General features: G+C 39.8%; 1 protein-coding gene across 2 annotated transcripts; it reads left to right on the top strand.

The window, feature by feature from the left end:
• Positions 1 to 3,757: 3,757 nt before the first annotated feature.
• Positions 3,758 to 22,591, top strand: tbc1d22b (TBC1 domain family, member 22B). 2 transcript variants are annotated; one of them, XM_032569571.1, is made up of 14 exons: positions 3,758 to 4,063; positions 7,276 to 7,332; positions 8,946 to 9,135; positions 9,240 to 9,405; positions 10,261 to 10,428; positions 11,087 to 11,157; positions 11,378 to 11,506; positions 11,616 to 11,681; positions 13,176 to 13,290; positions 14,682 to 14,788; positions 14,866 to 14,941; positions 15,028 to 15,155; positions 18,096 to 18,191; positions 19,468 to 22,591. In XM_032569571.1, exons 1-14 carry the CDS (start codon positions 4,008 to 4,010, stop codon positions 19,594 to 19,596), a joined length of 1,554 nt encoding a protein of 517 aa, XP_032425462.1. In that variant the 5' UTR covers positions 3,758 to 4,007; the 3' UTR covers positions 19,597 to 22,591. The 2 variants fall into 2 exon arrangements, with proteins under 2 accessions (XP_032425462.1, XP_032425470.1); XM_032569579.1 differs by lacking the exon at positions 7,276 to 7,332 and having other exon boundaries at positions 3,759 to 4,063.
• The last annotated feature ends 132 nt before the right edge of the window (positions 22,592 to 22,723 follow it).

The following is a 22,723-nucleotide window of genomic DNA, read 5'->3' on the forward strand; positions in this document are numbered from 1 at the left end:
CAATTTTTTTTTTTAGTCCAGCCAAAAAAGAAAAAAAAATGTGTGTATGAGGCGGGGTTTTTTTTTTTTTCTGCTAATAATCGGATTACAGTGTCACTTCTTTTGAAGTTTAAAGCTCAGAACATATAAACAGCAGGGCGACAGGGGAGGCACCTCACCTGGATTTTTGTCAGTTGATGTCCGTTGGAGGTTGGAGGTGAGGGCACGTGGGAGGAGCCTGCTGTTATTTCCCTAAACAGACAGAGAAACAGCACCTGCCATTCAAATACACAACTAAACCAAAGCATGTCTACAAAGCCCTCCATTTGCCTACGTTTGAATACACCAACGTAACGCGAGGACACTGGGATTCACTGAGCTCCTCTGAACTACACACTCATAGCAGTTCAACTCAATGCAGTTTGAGTTGAACTGCTATGAGTGTGTAGCAGTTCAACACACTCATAGCAGAAATATGTGTCTTACTATGCTGACACGGGCCGTGGTTAATCGAAAAGTCAAGCATTTCCTGTAAATAGGGAGGCAGCTGGACTGGTTTCATTCTGAGCGAAATTGTTTTTTTTTCTTAGAGCGGAGAAACCCTGCCCCCTTGTGGCATCAAGTTGTGAATGCAGCATCTTAGAAAAAAGAAGTATCAGAGCCAGATAAGATATAATGGTCACCAAGCAGGGGAAGTATTTTGATTTGCAAACTCATAGTGGTGTGAAAAGGTTCTCGTTTACGGTGCATCAGCTCTGAATTATCACAGGCAAGTTCAATTCTTAATCTTTTTTTTTTCCTTCTCATTGAATGCCCTAAAAGGGAAAATTCCCACTTTTTTCAGTCTGTGGAAGGATTATCTAGCAGTATGTTCTTTGATGATGAGTTTTGAGTTGAGAAGAATCAGATGACGGGTTAGGGACATATGTCTTGATACAGCATCATACAGTGTTGACCATACATCTATGACTACAATCTCAGCTTGCTTGTTTACCTTAGTTTTATTTTATCAGAGACAAAATCTTACTGTGCAAGAATTCTTTCAAGCTCTAAAGCCTACAAGTTCACCTTTTTAATGAATAAAAATTAGGCTGCACCGTTTACAGGTTTTTGGTTTGCCTGACCTGCTAATTTTGATTTTGGGCGAAGCAAAAATTCAGACTTTTGTCTGAAAAGTCAAAGTTTCTAAGTTGGCAAGAGGGTGACTGTTAACTGCACGCATTCACACCTGACCTGGTGGGCAAAAGGGGACAGTGGCTTACTTTTAGACCTTTGCGGAGATAAATAGGCTCAACCTGTAAGTATTGATTTTGATCACTCAAAATTAAGAAAATCGGGGCCAATTTATTGGTGTACTCCTTAGTTTAGGTGTAGGTGTGCTACTAGTTAGTGGGAAGTGAGGAAACACTTATGATGCAGGAACAGGAACACTTGAGCATTATGTTGAAGCATTAAAAGTTTCTTTCTTTGGTACTGAGGGGGAAACTTTACAAAATGTTTCCAGAGTGTGCTGTTCTAATGGCAACAGCCAAATCCAGACTCATCCACTGGATTGGCAGACAGAGAAGCATGGCTCATCAGTTCAGAGAACACGTCTCGTCCGGTGGAATAGTGCTTTACCGCACTGGACTTAACTCTTTGCATTGTCTTGGTGATGTGGTACTCAAGTACAGCTGATTGTCTATGGAAACTCATTCTCAGTTAAAACCAGAGGTTTACACACACCGAATAAAAACATACAGTACAGACCAAATGTTTGGACACAACTGTGTGTCCAAACTTTTGGTCTGTACTGTACATCCATCTGTTTTTTTCTCACTGTCTGAAGTTAAGTTTGACCAAGCTTCTCTTGTTTTAGGTCAGTTAGAATTACTAAAATTATTTTTATTTGCTAAATGTCACAATGAAGCAAAAAGATTCCCTACTTTTTCTCAGTGTTTGGTAGCGTTACCTTTTAGGGCCAGGGTGAAACATGATGGACATCCTTCCATGAGCTTCTCTCAGAGTTTTGCTGAAATTCTGGCCCATTCCTCCTGACAGAACTGTGGAGCAGAGTCAAGTTTGATGTCGGTACAGAACATGTTTTACTGTGGATAATGACTCTGTCTTACCAGCTTCAGCCAGTGTATTCATGAGGTCTTTGGCTTTTCTTCTGGGGTCAATCTGTACATTTCATACCAAAACATATTTATCTCTTAGTCACAGAACCAATCTCCTTACTGACCGGTATGATGGTCGGACATTCCCATCATTTCTATACTTGCGTATAATTGTTTGGACAGATGAAAGCAGCACTTTCAAACATCTGGAAATTGTTTCTAAGGTTGAATCAGATGTGTACAGGGCCACAACCTTCTGCATCATTCAAGTGATTGGCTGTATATACGTATGTATACTGTATATATTCATTTGAAGATGTTTTTATGATTTTGACCATGCCTGGTAGATAGGTCCCACATAGTATTGATACCTTTGTAACAAACTTATAGCAATCTTTGGAAAACCAAGAACTACCGTTCCGTTTAAAAAACTGAACTCTGGTTTCTCTGAGGCAAAATGCAAAGAAAAGAGGGATTCCTCAAGACTGTGCTGTAAAATAGGCTTCGATATACCAGCCAGATGGTGCTGGTTAAATAATAAATAAAGGGGTGGATCTGGGTCACATACTTATTTATCTCAACAAATCTATGAACATACAGGCATCAACACAGCTGAAAGCCACATGAACAGTCAGATGTTTTATCATAACACACTACAGACTGCTATAGATAGTTCATCAGGTAGGTGTTAAGCCAAAAAACATCTCTACAGTGAAGCACCTACTTTGCTATTACAAGGCTCTTGTAATAATAATAACAATCAAAAATGACTGTTGATCCTTTGTTTGGCTGCTTCATTAAGACATTAATGTTTCTAAGGGCAATACAGCCAAAAACAGTGAGGTGGCTGGGATATGGGCCGGGGGGGGCAACATTCACCCTATATGTGCCAGACCCGCCTGATCAGGGCGTCTAGAGGAATTGAGCTGTCTTGATGAGCTCCAACAATTATTTGCTTTTCTGTTTTCCTATTTTACATTTTGTCCCTGAAATGATAGCAGGATCGGATGCTTAGGCAAAATATTAGGAGATTCACTATATTTGAAATTTATGGAAACTGTTCTCTAATATCAAATCAGCTGAGTTTGGTATTTAAAACATTAAGAAACTATAGACACATTGTATGTTTATGTTTACTTTCCAAAGTATGCACAGTGCACTGGTTGGCAGAAACCAGGAGGTGGCTTTGAAACCAGCAGCATTCCACAGAGGTGAGACATTCCATGTCAACAAAGCCAGGTTAGGCCATCAGGAATTAGTGCACTATGATCCATGATCTCACCTCCCACTCAGGATCCCAACATTCTTCTCTGCAGGTGCTAGGCCCACTTGAATAAATTAATGTCCATTAAACTTGACAAACATATTTGCATTTTACATTATGTAAAGTTGGGGCATAATTTTGGTTTTAAAATACCAGAATAATCACAACTTTATATATTTGTCTGTCTGCATTATATTTCAAAATATTAAATCGGATACTTTTTTACTCTTACTCGAGTAATTACGGGACTACTTTTTACCTTTACTTGAGTAAAAATATGATGAAGTACTGCTACTCTACCCAGCTCTGTCTGTTGGTCATTTTTATTCATTTGTCTATCTTTTTCCCCCTTTTCCCTGCACAACATCTGCTGCTATTGGCCACCTCCACCGCACCTGTTCGACCCGCGAGCCAATCACGCGCTTCGACCGTTGCTCCCCAAGATGGCGGCTTCCATTGAGCCGCTTTGCTCATCCTCGCAGCAGAACGACAGATATCGCCTTATCTCAGTATCATTTGAACTCTCCCCGAGGCTGACCACAGAGAGCTGAGCGGGGCCGCGCTGCGAAACACGGAAGCCGTCCCTTCCCCTTCACCCTATTGCGCTTTCATGGTACGCGGAGCCGGGCTCGGTGTTGGGCTGAAGGGGGTTGTGCTATCCGAGTATGGCCACCGACAACAGGATCAATTTCTGGAGGAGAAACACTAAGGTTCCCGGAAGGTTGGTTATCTCATTCTTATCAAAACACATCGCTGCCTCCCAGTGCTAACTTTTCGGCCGGACTATTGTAGTCAGGGAAAATCTCCAGGAAATCCTGTTTGACGCACAATGAGAGAAACAGAGTCTTTGGTTGACATTAAACGGTTGACGTAACTGACTGAAGTAATTATAGTTAAAATGCGCAAATTACTGTCGTTTTGAGTCAATCTGCTGTAGCACGCCAGAGACGTTTCATTTGATTGTGTTGTCAGCTAAAAGATGACTGAGCTCCATCACTTTATTCTCTGCGGTTTGTGTTAAAGTGGGGGTGTCATCTGTCACCATCCGCCCGCCGTATGCTTCCTGGGTCTGTGCTGACAGCTGCTGCAACACAATGGACTCCATTCACCCTCATTTATAAATACCGCTTTAAACTGGAGTTCAGCGAGCCTCCATTTAGGGTCATGTAGTGAAATAACACTTTAAGCCCCCCCCCCCCCCCTCCAATTATCATTATGAGTTATAGCTTTGTGTATAAGTGATTTCTTTTCCACCCAACCTACTGTAGCAGCAGCTGGATGGACATTTAAAACATTTAGTCACAGGCTGGTTGCCACCATCAATACCAAGTTTTAAAAAGATACAGTTTGGAAATTGCAACAAATTTCGTTTATGCTGTTGTGATTTTGTGTTCCTCCATAAATGTTGCTATGCACTGCTTGTCAGCTGGCTGAAAGAAGGCTCCCACACGGTCTGCTGTCAGCCACCACAAACTGTTTGCCAGACTCTAAAATCTTTTCATTATTGGTGAGAAGAAACATGTTAGTAAAAAAATAAAAATGAATTTAAATCCAGCCAGTTTGACCCCAGCTATATGGCAAAAAGAAATATTTCTGCATAGGTTTTTCCTCAATAAACTTCTTCCAAAAGTATATTATCGTGAGTTACGCAAAATAATTTTTCCCCACTCTTGCATATGATTGTAAATGGGATTTTTTTGTTAGATAATGGACTATGGCTTAACAAGTAAGGTTGAGGCAGAAGTGTGGTAAGAAGTTAGACATATTGTCACCTGCAGGTGGGAGTTAGGGTCACTTAAATCCCAGGTTTGACCATTTTTGCTAATGAATTCTCACAATTACTCACAATGATGCAGTGGCATGAAAATATGCGGGGATTTGCTGATTTTGCGTGAATTTCCACTATTGCAGAACTCAAGAACAACTGGAGGGACCGCATTTTACAATAGTAAAGATAATTGTGTGATTTCTGTTATAGATATTTGAGCAAATATTCGACATGCGAATCTTTCACAGTCTAGCGATTCAACTCAGAAGCAATTTTTAATTTGAAAACCAATTTTTCTATTCTCTAGGGAGATTGTGCTTAAATTATGTGACAAAAGGAGAAGACGGTATAAACGAATAGAATACATTTCTATCTTAACCAGGGGTGTACCAATTGCAGTTTTCTGGCCGATTACCAATCTTTGGAAAGCCTGACTTCCCAATTACAAATTTTGGCTGAAACCAATTCTTTTTTTTGTCTGGCACACGCAGCAATCAGAACTCATTGGACCTTGTTAAAAAGAGCTGAGCTGTGTGTTTCACCTACGTTGAGCTGTATGTTTTTAATGACTGACTGACAGGCTGATGTGTTGGTTTCAACTGTCAGAGGGCGGGGCAGGAAGAAAACAGGAGCCGAGTCTGTTTGGGAAACCCGAGAGGAGAGGATTTCCAAGGAGAGGGCGTGTGTCTCTCTCTCTCTGTCCCACAGACGGATCTAACCGCGGAGGTTGGACACCAACAGATGTTTGAACAGGAAGACTGGAGGTTTGCGCTCACTCCCTGTCCTCGCTGCTGCTGCTGATAAAGCCAGCGTGACGATTGTAAACAACAGACTCTGGCACTGCCAGATAACCAGCAGCTCCAGTTCCCAGCCACAAGGCTTACTGTAAGCTATTCCAATAAAACGCTGCCAGTCATATCAGTCTTTCATGGTCATAGTGTGACTTGTTTTCTACAAGAAAAGGGATAATTGTGTTTTTATATCTCCTGCTATCTCCTCTACAGGGCTTGTGGCAAACTGCAACAAGACTTCCTGTGATTTTCATTTAATAATTTTATTTGGTCAGATTTAATCCAGAATCAGACCCATTTTCATATTAATTTGACATAAAAGTGAAAAAACATGGTTGTTGAAGGATGAGTACTTTGTATTGTACATTTCATTTTTAGAAGACTTTCATACGTGTGCATCTTTTTTTTTGCAACTTGATTAAAATTCTTTTTTAAAAAAAAAAAAAAACTTCCAACCTTGAGCTGGGAAACCAAGTTTGGGCCAGTTTTGTGTTGCAATCGGGGGTCGCCCAGAATCACTACAAGGGCGGCAAATAGCCCCCAAGCCAGACTTTGGACACCCTTGGTTTAAGAGTTGTGGAGAATTTTACAAGGCACTACGGGGCTGTCGAGGGGGGCGACATTTCTTTGGATTTCTTTGAAGAAACAAAGAAAGAAGTGGGAATTGTGACTTTTCCTTGTTTGCTCCCAGTTGCCAGAGAGTTGGAAGGGAAATAGAAAGCTGAGCTTTAAGTTTGTGCTGTCTGCTGAACATACTGCCCACCACAGGGAGGGGAACAACATGGCCGCCCTGCAAGCTGTCGGCTACTTCTGTTTACTGCAGAACTACAGTCTGACTAAAAGGAAAGAGTGGTCAACAAAATACTGAAACTAAACAAACACTTTCTGACTTTGAACCTGTCACTCAAAATAAAAAAATACCTTCAGAGGAATATCCCTCTGAAGGAAAAAAATATTCCTTATTTATGTTGTGCTATATTATCTTCTTCAACATTTATAGAAAACAAATTGTCATTTTTGTCATTGAAGAAGGTTTTTGAAGAAGACTCCCGACTTAGATATTACACCTGACAGCAAATGGGGTCCCAAACCCAACTGCGGAAACCTCTTCTTCCTAACTTTGTTCGCTTCCTGATTTAGTTTTCACATATGAGTGGGAAAAGCAAATTTAATGCTGTAATGTTGCGTCTGTACACGGTCATATTTGGAACAATTGAGATAATAAATGAGCTTTTGGGGGGAAGAAAAACCACGACGGACAGTTTGTACCATCGCCAGCAATCATTAAACGATGGATGTGAACATTTACCCTCAGGTTAGCTACAAGTGTTTTTCCACGTCGAGGTGACTGCATTTTTACATTATCATCCACAGCGTGCAGCCAGTTTATGGAGCACAGCATCCACCTCTCGATCCCCGTTTGCGACGCACGTAAGTGCTCAGTGTACGCCTGGGCTGCTGCATGCCACGTGGACGCATTTAATTTGTCCTTTTTACCGGTCTTTGCAGTCTTTCATGTTTTCAGTACATTTGTATACTGCATGCATTTTGCTTTTGTTCTGCTTTTGGATCCAGTATTTTATGTTTCTTTTACTTTATTGCATTATTTTGAGATGCAACAATTAGATTTTTTTTTTCTTAATTCAGATCTGTGTTGTTTTTTTTTAAACTCCTACAGAAAAATAAAGATTACAGCCAATTCCAACTTCTCCTTAATGACAATGATTAAGCTCGGTGCAGAATATTTCTTTTTAGGCTTTCTGCCATGAACTGTTATGGCAGATTTGAACTAATTATTCAAATTTGAAGTGTCTAATGTTCAACTTTGTAGAGTTTAGCTCAGGACTATTCATACCCTGGCCGGATTTTGAATCAAAAATGACTTTTATTCAACCATAAAGATGTTTCTGATGGTGTATGAGACGGACGTCTTTAAAACAATAACGTGACTGGAGTTTCAATGAATTGTAAACTTTGACAGTAGTTTTACTTATGTGTTCTTGTAAAGTGATAAGGAAGGTGTATTTATACTCTTAATAATCAATGGATTTATTTTTAAACACCTGTCTTGTGCTGAAAGTAGCTAACTTTCAGTCTTGATTTCCTCAGTAGCAACCTTACCACAGAAGAGCATTGGGAATATGGCCTGGCAACAATTGTGTTTCCCTACAATGGAGTGTCATGGCCAGGCTAGAAAAAAAAATTAATGAATTACCAGAATGAAGTCATAATTTTACGAGAATAGGTCGTAATGGTACATGAAAAAGTCGTAAAGTAGGAGAATAAAGTCATAACATTACCAGAATAAGGTCACAATAATACGAGAAGTCATACAACAATAAAGTCGAATTAATGAGAATAAATTCATGTTATCAGAAAGTCATAATTACTTTCTGATATGGTCAGAAAGTCATTATGAATGAAGAATGAAGTAGTAATTTTATGATAACTCCTTCATGAAAAATAAAAGACTAAAATGAAGAGCATCTTATGAAGTAGTACTTTGGTATCGGTTTTACAAATAGGACATACAGTACTTAATCTTTTAACGCATCAGCATCAAATTATTATCAGCAGGTGTTTAAAACGATTGAGCAATGACTGAGTCTATTCTGAATGAACCACAGACTTGACGATCTGGTCACATTACAGCTTGTAAACTATAAAAGCTTTGCTCTTGTTAAAACAGTTTTTCTTGTACTTTTACGACTTTCGTCTGGTAATGTTGTGCCTTTATTTCTTCTAATAATAGGACTTTTGTGTCATAAATATGATCACTTTAATTTCATAATTTAGAAAAACGTTATCTTTTAGTCTGGCCCTATTTGTATTTGTGTCTTTGCCCAGAGAGTTTTGGGTTTTTTTATTGTTTAGATTCCAGTCAGTTGATAACTAAATAGGGTTGGTAAGCCGAAAAGATGGTCTGATTTCCCCCTCACCAGCTGATTACATGGATGGATGGATAAAATTCATCCATCAATGGGATCTACCAGGTCTTGCATCTTTTTTTTAATTTCCTGTTTGTTCTTTATTCCAACCTGCAGGTACCCAAAAGACACAAAGCCCAAATTCAACAACGTTAAGTCTAAAAAAGCTTGCAGCTTCCACGAGTTTGCTTGCAGCACAAATGATGCTTGGGACATTGACGATGAGGAGGATGAAAACTTCTGCGGGACACCCTTCTCGGCTTCCTTTACGCCTTCAGGCCAGGACTTCACGTCTGTGCACAACCAGGTATCTACAAGACCTCCTGTTTCTCACTGAAAAACCACAGGCTGGTCTGGAACGGTGACAGATTCTCATCCAGGTGTGTTCTGCTCATTTCTGCGTCCACTTAGCAACTCCGGCATCAGACGGGTGAAACCGAGCATGTGTTGCCTCACATACTGACTCCACCCAGGGACGAGGGTCACAACTCCCTAAGGGATGATGGCTCAGAGTGCGAGCGCGTCAACGGCAAATTTGTGAAGTCTAGCAGTGACGCAGATCTCAACACGACCTCAGGTGTGTTGTAAATATCATGCAGCAATTCATTCTGCTTAAAGGGTTTCTGAGATGCCCCTCTTGTGATTCACGCTGAAGCTAATTATGGACTTTGTTAGAAGGGACTTAACACTGCAGGTAGGTCTGTAGAGATTATCGGGATTTAAATATATGCCTGACGGGACACGTCCCAGTCCGCAGACACAACCACTAAATACTGGAGGCGTTTGAGGAGTTTTGTTTTACAAACACAGTACCTGCTTCGACTGCAGTACTTGAGTGTTTGGTGATTGTAGATAGGAAACCACTCTAACACATGACAGATGACAATGTCACCAAATTCAATGGAGCCATTGCAAAATTTGATCCTGAGCACATCTTAACACAGACGTTGCATTAAAACAGAGTAAAGTTTGTGTTTTTCTTGAGTACGAATATAAAGGTGAGAGAGTCGTACTGTGTAAATGTTTCTTTGAAGGTATGTAGAAAAATGTTCCCCTCTGCTTTGGAATCTACGTCTATAGAACATGTGGATAGAAACTTTTTGCACTTTTTGTACTTTTTGTATTAGTGTTGTGACCTGCAGGCACATTGTGGGTTGCTGGGTGAATATTTTTAATGATGCACAGGCTGCGTACAGCTTCATATTGAGGAGCATCTGCCACATGAATAGTTATGTGCTGTTCACCGAGCACCTGGACCTCTGCTCAGACGTCGCCTGGATGCGGAATATTCAGGCTGTTGCGAATTAATCCTTTGATCTTTTTTAAGTCACAAAACCAAAACTCAGTGGTTGTTCAGTTACTGTGTTCTTTTATCTGAAGAGAATTTGACCAATTTTCTTTTTTGCTTGTTTGTTTGTTGTTTTTTCTTCAGTCCGCTCCTCGCTGCAGAAGCAGCAGTCTCTCCCAGTGCGTCCCATCATCCCTCTGGTGGCTCGTATCTCGGATCAGAATGCGTCAGGGGCTCCACCCATGACGGTGCGGGAGAAAAGCCGGCTGGATAAATTCAAGCAGCTGCTGGCCAGTCCCAACACCGACCTAGGTACTGTTGAAGAGGGAAAGGTATTTGCATGCTGCCTTACTCAGCTCCACATGCTCGGCGATGCTCCCATCTGTCCTGTAAATCCTGTCCAGAAATTACACATGGTGTTTTTGATCTGTAATTGGCAATCGGCCGGAAAACTGCAATCAGTGCAGCACCTCTACTGTTTTTAATGTGGTTTATAAATTGTTTTAGCTTTTTTAAAACAGGGAAACACTCAATTAAAATATAATTATGTTTACCACAACTTTGCACTCTGTAATATATCGTCCATCCAGTGGATCAGTCATTGGATTTATTTGTTTGTTGTTGTTAAATGGCCTCTAAGAAACTCCCAGAATGCTGCTGTTCCCAGTCTGAGTGGAACCTTTAGTGACTGCAGGTCAGGAGCTTCGCACAAAATACAGCTTGATATCTGACAATTATTGCAAAACTTTGTAATCTCTCCTCCAGATAGACCCTAAAGTTGAATCAAAGGGGAAGATAAAAGTTCCACATATCATCCAGCGTCTGTGAGGAAAACTTTAATAAGTCCTTAATGAAACTTGTTCAAGAAAAGGAATTCAGTATAGCTCCCTCTGACTTGCAGCCGCTCTCTGGGCTTAATGTGAAACCGACCGTTGATCTGATTGGCCTGTTTTGCTTTCTGCCATCACAGAAGAACTGCGGAAACACAGCTGGTCGGGAATACCAAGAGAAGTCCGACCAATCACGTGGAGGCTTCTCTCTGTAAGGCTTGCAACCTTCAGTTTTGCAACATCGCATAACTCACAACTCAGTACTAAAAGCTTAATTTGTTTTTTAGTTTGTTTATCCAGTACTGTTTATTTGGTGTCGGCAGTTGTGCGTTTCAGCGGCAGCCTTATCTCCCCTCTGCTCTTATCTCCCTCGGCCAGCTTGTTCTGTTCCCCAGAAAGAAAAGTTTCTTTTCTGTTCTTGCTCCTCTCAGGGTTACCTGCCGGCCAACAAGGAGCGCAGAGAGCTGGTCCTGAAGAGAAAGAGAGAAGAGTATTTTGGGTTCATAGAGCAATACTATCACTCCAGAACAGATGAGCACTATAAAGACACATACAGACAGGTAAAGATCCCATCTGTATAGAGTGGAAGCATTATGTTATCACTTTAAGTGAATTAGACACGCTGCGCTTATCTACCTTCGCCTAAGTTTCATTATTTGTTCCTGGCAGATCCACATTGACATTCCAAGAACCAACCCGCTCATCCCTTTGTTCCAGCAGCCTGCAGTCCAAGAGGTGAGGTCCAGTAGAAATCCAGCGGCCAGAGAGTTTAAGGGCCAGCTCTAGATCAGTGGTACTGCAGGCCTTTCTGGAGGAGGAAAACTCTCCTGGCTCAGCTACCTCAAAAAGATAAAAGCTTAAAAATAGTTTAATTTCGGGCGTGCCGTGGTGGCGTAGGGCGTAGCGCGGCCCGTATTTGGAGGCCTTGAGTCCTCGACGCGGCCGTCGCGGGTTCGACTCCCGGACCCGACGACATTTGCCGCATGTCTTCCCCCCTCTCCTTCCATGTTTCCTGTCAGCCCACTATCACATAAGGGACACTAGAGCCCACAAAAAAAGACCCCCTGGAGGGGTAAAAAAAAAGTTTAACTTCACTTTAACAAAATTACATCTACACAATTGACTTAGATGTTCTATAATAAGTTGGTGATTTCATTATTTATTCTACGTTGTGTTTGACATTTTGTCAAAAAAAATTAAAGCAAAAAAATTTAAAGGTAATGCATGTAAATTCTGAATATATTCAGCTTTTACATCTATAGATACTGTATATAAAAATCAAAATACCTTTATTTTGTATTGTAGAAAATTTTAAACTCTAACTCATTTCAAACTCGGTCCAACTTTAATAACAGTCGAATCTGTACTTCAGATTTACAGTAAATGTTCATGAAATTAGAGTCTGGATAACTTTAGAGCCTTGAAAGTTTTCTGTGTAAACTGAGGATGCAACTAATCCTCTGCTTCTTTTAGGAGTGTAACACATAATACATGTTTGATAAAGACTGAACATTGGTCCTTTTTGTGTTGTTTGATATCATCTTGTTTTCTTGATTGTAAATATAAAAATGAATTCTGCTGTTTTCAAAACTCCTCTTAGTCTGCTCTCCTGACAATTCTTTGTTCTGCTGCAGGTGGCTGGTTTGTAATTCAGATTTTGAGTTTATAGATTAATAATTAGATCATGCATAAAGCTTAATTTTCTCAATTTTTCTTCTTCATTGGTTTGTGGGGGAAAAATCGTATCAATAAAGCAATAGGAATTGTAACAGTTTGAAGCAAAGAGCAATTTCAGAATTGTACTCATCAGATTGGAAGTATCAGCTTCACACATCAAAAATCAACAACACTTCAAATTACCGGATGACTAGACCTAATACTACTAAAAAATTTATAACTTGGGGAAGTTGGTGAAATATTGTGTTGCTGAGTCACTGAGGACGAAAAGAGGAAGTACACTTTGAGACAAAGCCTGACTGAGTTCCTCAAATCTCATTTTATGATGCTACAATTGAAAATTTTAAAGATTTGTAAAAAACCATTTGTAGATAATGAGTCTAAATTTGACGGTTCTAACAGGTGGACACAGGTTGAACGTTTGGGACGTAGCAACAAACTCGGCCCTGACAAACGGCTACAAAATTGCAACAAAGGGAAAACAGAACGGAGCGTTCTGTTCCGCACAACATGATGTTCCTTTAAAACAGAGTTTTGCCATTTTGTCTTCAGGTGTTTGAGCGGATTCTGTTTATCTGGGCCATCCGTCATCCAGCCAGCGGTTACGTCCAAGGGATCAACGACCTCGTCACACCTTTTTTTGTCGTCTTCTTGTCCGAGTTCGTCAGTAAGTTCATTTATGCTCTTGAGTATACGTTTTTTTTCAGTACAGAGATGCACTGATCTGAGTGATGAATTTCATTCCTGATGTCCGATTTTCTGTCTTTGCAAAACTTTGATTTGCTTGTGTGGACTTTAGATGAATCTAGTTTCTCTTGTATTTAGGATGTTGAAGTTTGTCCTTGTGCATTGCTGGCCTCATTCTGCAAAAGCCTTTTTTTTTTCTTTTGTAAAAGTTTAATCCACATTGATCTGAAATCTGAAAACAGAAATAGATATGAGTTTATTTACTTAGTTTTCCAAAAATCTGTCTAATTTAGTACATTTATATAAATAAAAATCCCCTTCAGTCTCCTGCCGTCTCTGTAGTTAATGTGTGTCTTACTTACTTTTGAAAATATGTTTCATGTAGTACATGATTATATAAAATGTATCTCTTTTTCAAGGCAAATTGCATTTTGGCTCTCGAGAGATTTAACCCTGAGATATCCAAAATGCTTAAACGTTTCCAAAGCTCAAACTGATGAAAGCACACTTTCCTGACTCTTCACGTTATCTGCTAAAAGTGTTGCCTGGATGACCTGCACCCATGCAGTCGCAGGAACACGAAGGCCGAACGCCAAAAACACTGACGGTCATTACTTCACTGTTGTTGGAGAAAATAAAAATGAACAAACACCCTGATCATTATGGAAGTGAGCACAAGGTTGTTGTTTTGTTTTTTATGAGATAAGTATTTTTGGTATTCAGTTCAACTCCAAAGCATTTTGAAAAGGGAGATTTTTCTTTTATGCTAAAAACAACATTCAGTGTTTGAGTTCTTCAAAGAAATGAGGGGAAACAATTATTTAACACCTTGTAAAAGAAAAGTTCTGTTGACCACAGCAGCCTGTTATATTTGTGAAACTGTGGATTGTTTTCATTCACGCAATAATTGTGTTGATTTAAATGCGGTTAAAATGAAAAACAGAAAAAAATTGAAATCAAATTGGAATATGAAAACATGAAATGGAATTTTGAAAAGAATAAAATAGATTTCATAGGATCCAGTTTAAGTAAACTACTAGGGCTGTAACGATTCCTCAAATTATTCGAGTACCTCGATTATTAAAATTCCTCGAGGAAAATTGATCTGCCTCGAAGCTTCGTTTAATTACGTTCTGTTATTTAGCTCGCCGTGTTCCGGCCGGGTCGTTGTTTGCGGTGGGCAGCGCGGTCACTTCCGCCTACGAGTTGTCGCTAAGTGCTAGCAGCATGACGTAGAATTTTCCGGCGTTTCATCAGGTTTTGGAGAGACCAATAAGCACTGGTTAAATTGTCAAGCTGAAAATTAGCTGACTCCTTTACAATATGGCGACTATACAAGAAACCTTTAATTTTTTTCCGTTCTCATCCTAGCGGAGGATGTGGAGAACTTTGACGTGGCGGCTCTGCCTCTGGAGACCCAAAGAAACATCGAGGCTGACAGTTTCTGGTGCATGAGCAAGCTGCTGGATGGCATACAGGTGAGGACGCACGCTTGGCTCTCAGGCTGCAGGTCATCTGTCTGTGTTCCTGACAAATAACATGGCCCGCCTTCCAGGACAACTACACCTTCGCCCAGCCTGGAATCCAGAACAAGGTGAAGGCGCTGGAGGAGCTGGTCAGCCGGATAGACGGTGAGGAGATGAACGAATTGTTCAGGCCAACAGAAATCATGAGAAATCGTTTTTAAAAATTGTTTTTTTTTTTTGTCTGTCTTCAGTGGATATTCACAATCATTTCAAGAAATACGAGGTGGAGTACCTGCAGTTTGCGTTTCGATGGATGAACAACCTGCTGATGAGGGAGCTGCCACTTCGTTGTACCATTCGTCTGTGGGACACCTACCAGGTGGAGTTCTCTCCTTCAGATATTTAGATGTTCAGGTCTTCCTCACAGTATTCTTTACCGAACGAAGTCAGTGCTAGTAGTGATTAGGGAAGCAGCGATCCACTATTTTCACTACCGATACAGATACCGATACCTGTGCTTTAGTGTTGGCCGATTCCAATGCTGGAAAACAGCTGAATATACTTAAAACGCTTCTCTTTTTTTTCCTTTTTTTTTTTAAACACAGACATAAATGTACTGAATTACAGATGTATTTGATAACTGTACCAGTGCAGCACACTTACATACACCAACAGCTTCACAAGCTTGATGTAGAAACATCACAACTTTAATTTAATAACATAACAGCCGATGTAAAACAAATAATAAAGAAACTGAAACTGATAAAAACAACCTTTGACTACCTTGTTCAAACATGTAAAAAAATGAACTGCAACAAACTTTTTTCAAATGGTTCAGAAAGTGCAATTGTTTTACATTACTGAATATGATGTAAAATAAATAAAGCATGATGTCACTCAAAGCGCAAAGTATAGAATTAAACTGAATAGATTCGCCCTTATTGATCAGGCACATCGTCAGCGATACCCTGTCTGGAATTGTTTTCTATATCAGGACCGATGCAGATATTAATATCGGACGGATGCATCTCCAGTGGTGATGGAGGCGTATACTCCCCGTCCTTTGGGCTTTACTCGTCTTCCTGCTTCAGGGCAGTTCATTTATAGAACAATCACAGAACCTGTTAACATGATGAGGAACATTTTTAGATTAGATCATGGTCACATCAGTAACAGGCAGGACAGGAAAAGGCTGACCTAGAATAATACAGAGATCCAATAAGTGGTAGAGCTGCCTCCTCTCCTCTAACCAACTGAGGATTTCACACTAATTGTCTTAAGACATGAAATGTGTGCCCCAGCCTTAGACATGCACATGGATAGTCACTGATCTGGTGTTGGTAGAAAACTAATAAACTGGGGGGAGGGGATTTTGAAATCCAGATGAAAATGATCTGGTACATTTCTCAACTCCTATCAGCTTCTTGCTCTTGATGTCATATTAATTTATTTCTTTTTTCTTGATAAAGTGTTGGGACAACCAATTAAAAGCCTTGGCATAGCGCTGCCCCAGGGAATGGAACTTCTTGGAGCTTTCAGATAAGCAAACACACCTCAGTTTTATTTTTAGCTGAGCTGAACCTCAGCTTTCCATTTAGAGATCTAGTTTTCACTCCAGCCTTTAAGAGGGTGATGATTCGCTGGTTTACACACGATCTGCTTAGAGGGAAAAAGAAGAAAAGAACTATATCGAAAAAAAAATACTATTACTTCTCACCTAAATGCCAAATATATTTTTGTGGTTATGGTTCCTAAGAGGTAAATGTTCTTCTGTTTCTACTCATGATCAAGTTTTTTGTCCTCTGTAGCTGCTGTGTGTTTGGCACCAGCCTTTGAATTGGAGTGTTTCTATCTTTGTAGACACACACTGACGTCTGGGATCTGATGAGCCTTGCAGCTGATTGAAGGGGGGATGTATGTCTCTTTGCCTGATGACTCCGATTTGCCTCGTATTGTGAATAAACATATGCTCAACCGGACCGACCAGTTAAACCCAAACAATTTTGGTTTTGAGGTGGAAAATTAGAGACGTCATTTGCATTAATTTTGGTCGTGAGCGATCCGATAGCATTCGGATAGTAATAAATACATTTCTGTACACTGCTGTTCAGCTGGCTGAAAGAAGGCTGCTGCATGTTGTTAGAGATGCACCGATGTCATATTAATATCTGTATCAGTCCCAATATTGAAAAAAATTCTAGATCAGGTATCGGTGACAATGCTCCCAATCCATAACGGCAGAACTATTCAGTCTAACTCCATGCTTCGTGCTCTGAGCGTCATCATGCTTTATTTGACATTAATTTTAGAATTCCTATTTTCACTTTCTGAATCATTTGAAAGAAGGGTTGTTTTATTTTGTTTTTTTTACATGTTTGACCAAGGACGTCGACCTATTGTTCTTGTCAGATTATTGATTTTACATTGGCTGTTATACTCCCAAGTGTGCAACTTTAATTTGTTCAAACCAAAGAACAAAACAAATTCAAGTTAAGATGTTTTTACAAGTTTAACCAAGCTTGTGAAGCTATTGGTGTATTTAAATGTTCTGTACTGGGGCAGAGTCAGCAAATCCATTTGTAATTCACTACATTTACGTCTGTGTATTTTTTTTTGTTTGTTTTTTTAAAAAAAAGGAAATGTTTCAAGTTCATTCAGCATTGTGTTTCTGTATCCGGTCGGTATTTTGTCAGTATCAGAAGTGATACTAACAGTATCACTAGAGATCCTGTGTATCTCTACACAGGAAAGACCAATTTATCTGTCTACAAATGTTTTCTGTTGCAAAAACACTAACAGTCACGGTGGGGAAACTAAAGGAGCTCCTCTTATTAGCCTAATTCACAAAACCTTGCTCTAGAACTACAGCTGATAAGCTGTAAGGACTAAAATCAGTTGGATCTTTGTTGTTTTAAATCATGTGTATCCTAGTAGACATTTTACTCTACCATGTACCCATGCTGCTGTTGAATATCAGTCCATCCTGCAGCTCACTTTGTCCTGGTTTAAACCAAAGCCAATGAGAGAGTGAACTCAAACACTGCATTTCAGAGATGGGGTTAATTTTTTCCTAAGCTAATATTTGATATGGTATGACAGAACTCAGTATACAGTACTGCACACTGACTTTTCTATGGGAGAGATTCTATGGGAATCACTCATTGCATAAAGTGATTATTCAAAGACGAGGTTTTTAGGTCCTTTGTTCACCGAAGGACCTTAAGACTGTAATTCCTCCTGATTTATCTCTAGGTGTTGCAGCAAAGACTTCTGGGTAAAGGTGTGTTGTAACAATCCGCTGTGTTTGTACTTTCCACAGGCTGAAGCTGAAGGTTTCTCCCACTTCCACCTGTATGTGTGTGCTGCCTTTCTCATCGAGTGGCGCAAAGAAATCCTCTGCATGGCTGACTTTCAGGTATTGATAGGAGTTTTTGGTTTTATTTAACGATGATGCAAAAAAAAAGGATGACTTAAAAAAAAATATTTAAAGAAACCTTCCTCATATTTATTTCTGAAAAAACGAGGAATGGTAAAACATCCCATTACTCTATCGTCTCTGAACATGCTAGTTAGGTAATAGCTTGCTAGCATAGAGTGATTACTCAAAGATCTGCTATAAAATTCCAGGAGACATACCAATAACCAGTATTTTATTTAACTAGCAACAGAGCTGAATTCTGATAGGTTGCTATTTTGAAGGAATACTGGAAGCACTAACATTTACAGAGGTCCATTTCTTGATAATCTAGTTAATCAATACACATTAATTAGAATATAAATCTTTCTTTTTTTGTCCATTAGAAAAACATGTTTAAGCTTTATTAGACTGTGGCAGTCCCCCTCTGATGTTCACTATAAACTCACATAATCACTTCTAAGTTATTAGAAGTTATTAGCCTATTACATTCCTCAAAATTTGGTTCTAATTTTAATAATTATGTATTGATATTTGGTCATCTATTTTTTTTTTTAAAAAAAACCAACATCCATCTCAAAGCGTTAAAATATAATTTTATCCCCCACCAAGGTCCAAGTGTCGGTCCCATCTCTTTTTTCTTTTGTTTGTTTTGCTTTTTTTCCAACATTAGCAGCATATCAAAGTTTTGCGCACATTTGTAATGGAAACGCAAAGACCCGTCACAAATCCATGCTGCACAGACGTATGCATCTCTGCCCTAAGCGCCAGTAAATTGTTTACAATGACTTCATTTATTTGACTTAATATTTTGTTGTTGAGGCCCATCCACGTACGGCTGCACATCCTCATATTTCCTGACAAGAAGATTACGTTTTTTTTTTATTTCCCGTCTGTCTGCATATAAATCTTTAATTTGCCCAATTAAAGATTTATAAATCTGCTTCTTGCCATCTTTACCACAAAGACGCATCTTGGGTCGACGGGGCGTCTTCTCCACGCTGCATTTCCCTCCATTGGTGACCTTGTTCAACTATTCCCCGCATCAGCGTCATATTTCTGGAGTTTTTAGTGATATTGTTAATTTAGAACCCAGCGTGCCAACTGTTGTGTCAAAATCTTCTTCGAAGACCAAAACACACAAACTGTTGATAAGAGAGTGCAATAAGTTTTCCAGCTACGCCTCAGCTTAACCCGGCAGACCTAGTTTACCTCCTCTCTGCGTCTTTTGACCAGAGCGATGTCGATGTAAACACATCATTTGTCTTTCCTTCAGAGCCTCCTGATGCTTCTGCAGAACCTCCCAACCATCCACTGGGGAAACGAGGAAGTGGGTCTCCTCCTGGCCGAAGCCTACAGACTCAAGTACATGTTTGCAGACGCCCCCAACCATTACAAGAGATAGGCAACGAATCAAGCGCGCCTGTGACTGCAAGCGCCTGAGCAGTATTTTGGTGCAGCCCTGACCAGACCGACAGTGGGATAAACTGAACTTTATGCTGTGAAGAAGAAGTTTGCAGAGTCTCGCCATGATTTTTGGATTTTCCAGCAGAGCCACGAAGCTCCGGTGAATTTCCTGGACTACATGCAGTAGACGACGTACTGCACTGCATCAGCGGACTGTTACAGTATATCAACCACGTGTATTTAGTTTTTCTTCCACTCGGAAAAACCTGCTGGCATTTTAAAGGATGGTGAATGTTTGTGAAATCCTCCTTTTAGTGACATCTGCAGATTCTATTTTGTATTTGTTTTTTCTAAAACAAAAGAAACACTGTAAGAACCAAGCAACTACTGTTTTACTTTCCTCATTTTAAGCTTATTAAGTCAGACACTGCTGAGCTGTTCTAAATAGGAAACACAACGAAGGCCCCGTCTCCCCTCTGATTCGTTTAGGACGACCAAATCTGCTGGGAACAATCAGCCTTTCAAATCCTGGGTTTGGACTGAATTAGCTTCCTGTTTTTACATTCTAGAACTGTCGGAGTTTCTTTTCATGTTTTAGTCTTTTTAGGTAAAAGCTGAAAACCCAACTCTATTCCTGGCTGTGAATCACTTTGATCAACTTCTAGAGGGTTCAGCTTCCCTTTTTCTGTGTATAAAATGATATTTAAGGTATAATTACCTGAAATAGTACCTTATGTATATGGTATTTAAAATACCTTAACTAAAAGTGCAACTTTTAGTTAAATGACCCCGACTTAGTGGTTGTGAATTAAGCATAACGTGTGATGTTTTACACAATTTTAGTTAAAACAAAACTAAATATGTCGACCCTTCTTAATGCCACTGAGTTAAAACTCCTGCAGACCAATATGGAATCCCTTTCGTGGCATGGTGGATCATTCAGTTTTAATCTGTAGCCAGAAAATGCATTCACATATGACAGAAAAGCTGAACATTTTTTTTGCTTTGGAAAACACGTCTGAGTGAAATTGTTGTAATTATCGGCACATCGTCTTTTCAGTTCTAGTAGAGGGAACTCATGGAATCCCGAATCAAAAACATGGGGAGTCCTTGAACCTCCTCTGAACCTTACTAGTATGAAAACGGGATTCCCGTCTTGTTTCAAGGTCATCAAAGAGCAGCTGGCAGATCAAAGTTTCAGGAGAAAGGCTTGTTGTGCACAGCGTTTTTTATTTTACCCAAAGTTTTCTTTTGGCTTGACATCCAGCCTGTTAATTTAGCTGATCTGCCTTTTTTTAGAGAAGGCATTTTTACTCTGCAACAAGACGCGTTATCATCATCATCCTGATAAAATGACTTCGTCATTTCTAAATCTATGATGTATTGATTTTACAAGAAAAGTACCCAGCGATACATTTCCTGAGGAGTTGATCACTGCTCTCTGCTCTTCTGTCTTCCCTGTCGTACTGTCCTGCATCATCTCTGCTTCTTCATCAGTGTGAAAAAAAAATCTGAATCGGAAGGTCAGGCTTTTTAAATATTGATGATCGGCCAGAAAACTGCAATTGGTGCATCCCTAATTTCTTTTCTTGCTCATTTTCTGTTTTCCAGGCACATTGCTTCAAGTAATGTCTAGTTTCTGAATACTTTCCTTTAGTAGCCTTCCTGTTTTTGTGGACTTGGTCCAAATTTTAGACCCAGCTAACCAACATTTAGCCAAACTACACATTGATCTCACCGTCTTAACGATGCAATGTGTCGTTAAGGTCTTCAAATTATTTTTAATAGAGACCTGTGTGTGTATTTGTTTTAGAAATGTTAGTCACTCAGAATCCAGAATTATTTCTTCTGTTGGATTTTTAAAATATATGCTGTTGATGGCAAAGTCATTTAATGGCTTCAAGGTATATTTTTTAAAAGCCATAATGTTCAGCTGTTAAAATTATTTAGTCCTCTGTGTTTTGCTTTATATTTGTTATGTAGTAAAATAACGGCGCATTCTCCCAGGCCAGTGATTCCTCATTCAGTTCTGGTACGATTAACTTTTCTCCACTCCAGTAAGAATCGTTTCTACAGTCGGAAAACAGAATTAGTGTTTGTTTATTTTTCATGCCTGTTGGCACTGAAGAACGTTTAGTCTTAACCTGCTGCTGAACACAGTCAGGGCAGCTGAACATCCATGATGATGCCTTTGTTTTGAACATTTGCAACGTACTCCTGGGAGGTTTTTCTAACTTGTATTTACGTTTTTGTTTTTTTTTCTATTTGTTTGTTTTCCTGATCCGAGTTTGTATCACACGACTTGGTTGTTTTAAACATTTGCGTTCTCACTCGTCCATCTACCGTGTGGTAACGGCACAGCATACAGCACGAATGCTCTGTATTATGCGACTACTTGTTTTCATCCTCATGTGAGCCAGTCTGGATGAAAACCACTGATGGAGTCTGAACATTGGACTGCAGCCCTGAAGATTTCGCACTTTAATTCAGTCAGTTGACGAGTTTCAGAGTTGAAGGTGCGACTGGGGGCGCTTCGGTACTTAAACCTCATTTCCCTCCCAAGACGACCTGGCCCCGTCTTACACCACTTATGGTACAGTTAGTGTTTAATATCGAGTCTCATCATCTCCATGGAGTACTCTGAATGTTTTGTGAGCGTTGCAGTTTACCTGTAGCCTTAAACCCACATTCATTCCTTCATTCAGGCGAGTCCGCTGATTGTCGCTACCACGACGGTGCTGTTCGACCCACGCCGACGTACTTAAATGTCATTTGCTTTCAAAACGTGATGTGAAGAACTAAATGTTAGTTAGGGGTGATGAAGCGTTGATGTGGATTCAACATATGAAGCCAAGTACGTTGTGGGCCAACGCAAAATGTTTTTGAAGTGCTTCGGTTGTCAGAACTGGCTTTAGCCTTAAATGAATAAATCATTACAGTTCCTGCTGTATGCTCATTCTTTTTGTTTATATTAAACTAATTGCTATTATTCATTTCGGTGTCTTGTTTTTGAATGTGAAGTTTTTTGACAAACGTTTTCATCCAAAACCCTTTGAGGCTTTCAAAAGTCTGCATGTTGCATCTAATGAGTCGAACCGTAAAGCAATTGGCCTAAAAGTATTCAT

The sequence above is a fragment of the Xiphophorus hellerii genome, chromosome 1 (genome assembly GCF_003331165.1).
Source record: "Xiphophorus hellerii strain 12219 chromosome 1, Xiphophorus_hellerii-4.1, whole genome shotgun sequence".
In the NCBI taxonomy this organism is placed as follows: domain Eukaryota; kingdom Metazoa; phylum Chordata; class Actinopteri; order Cyprinodontiformes; family Poeciliidae; genus Xiphophorus; species Xiphophorus hellerii.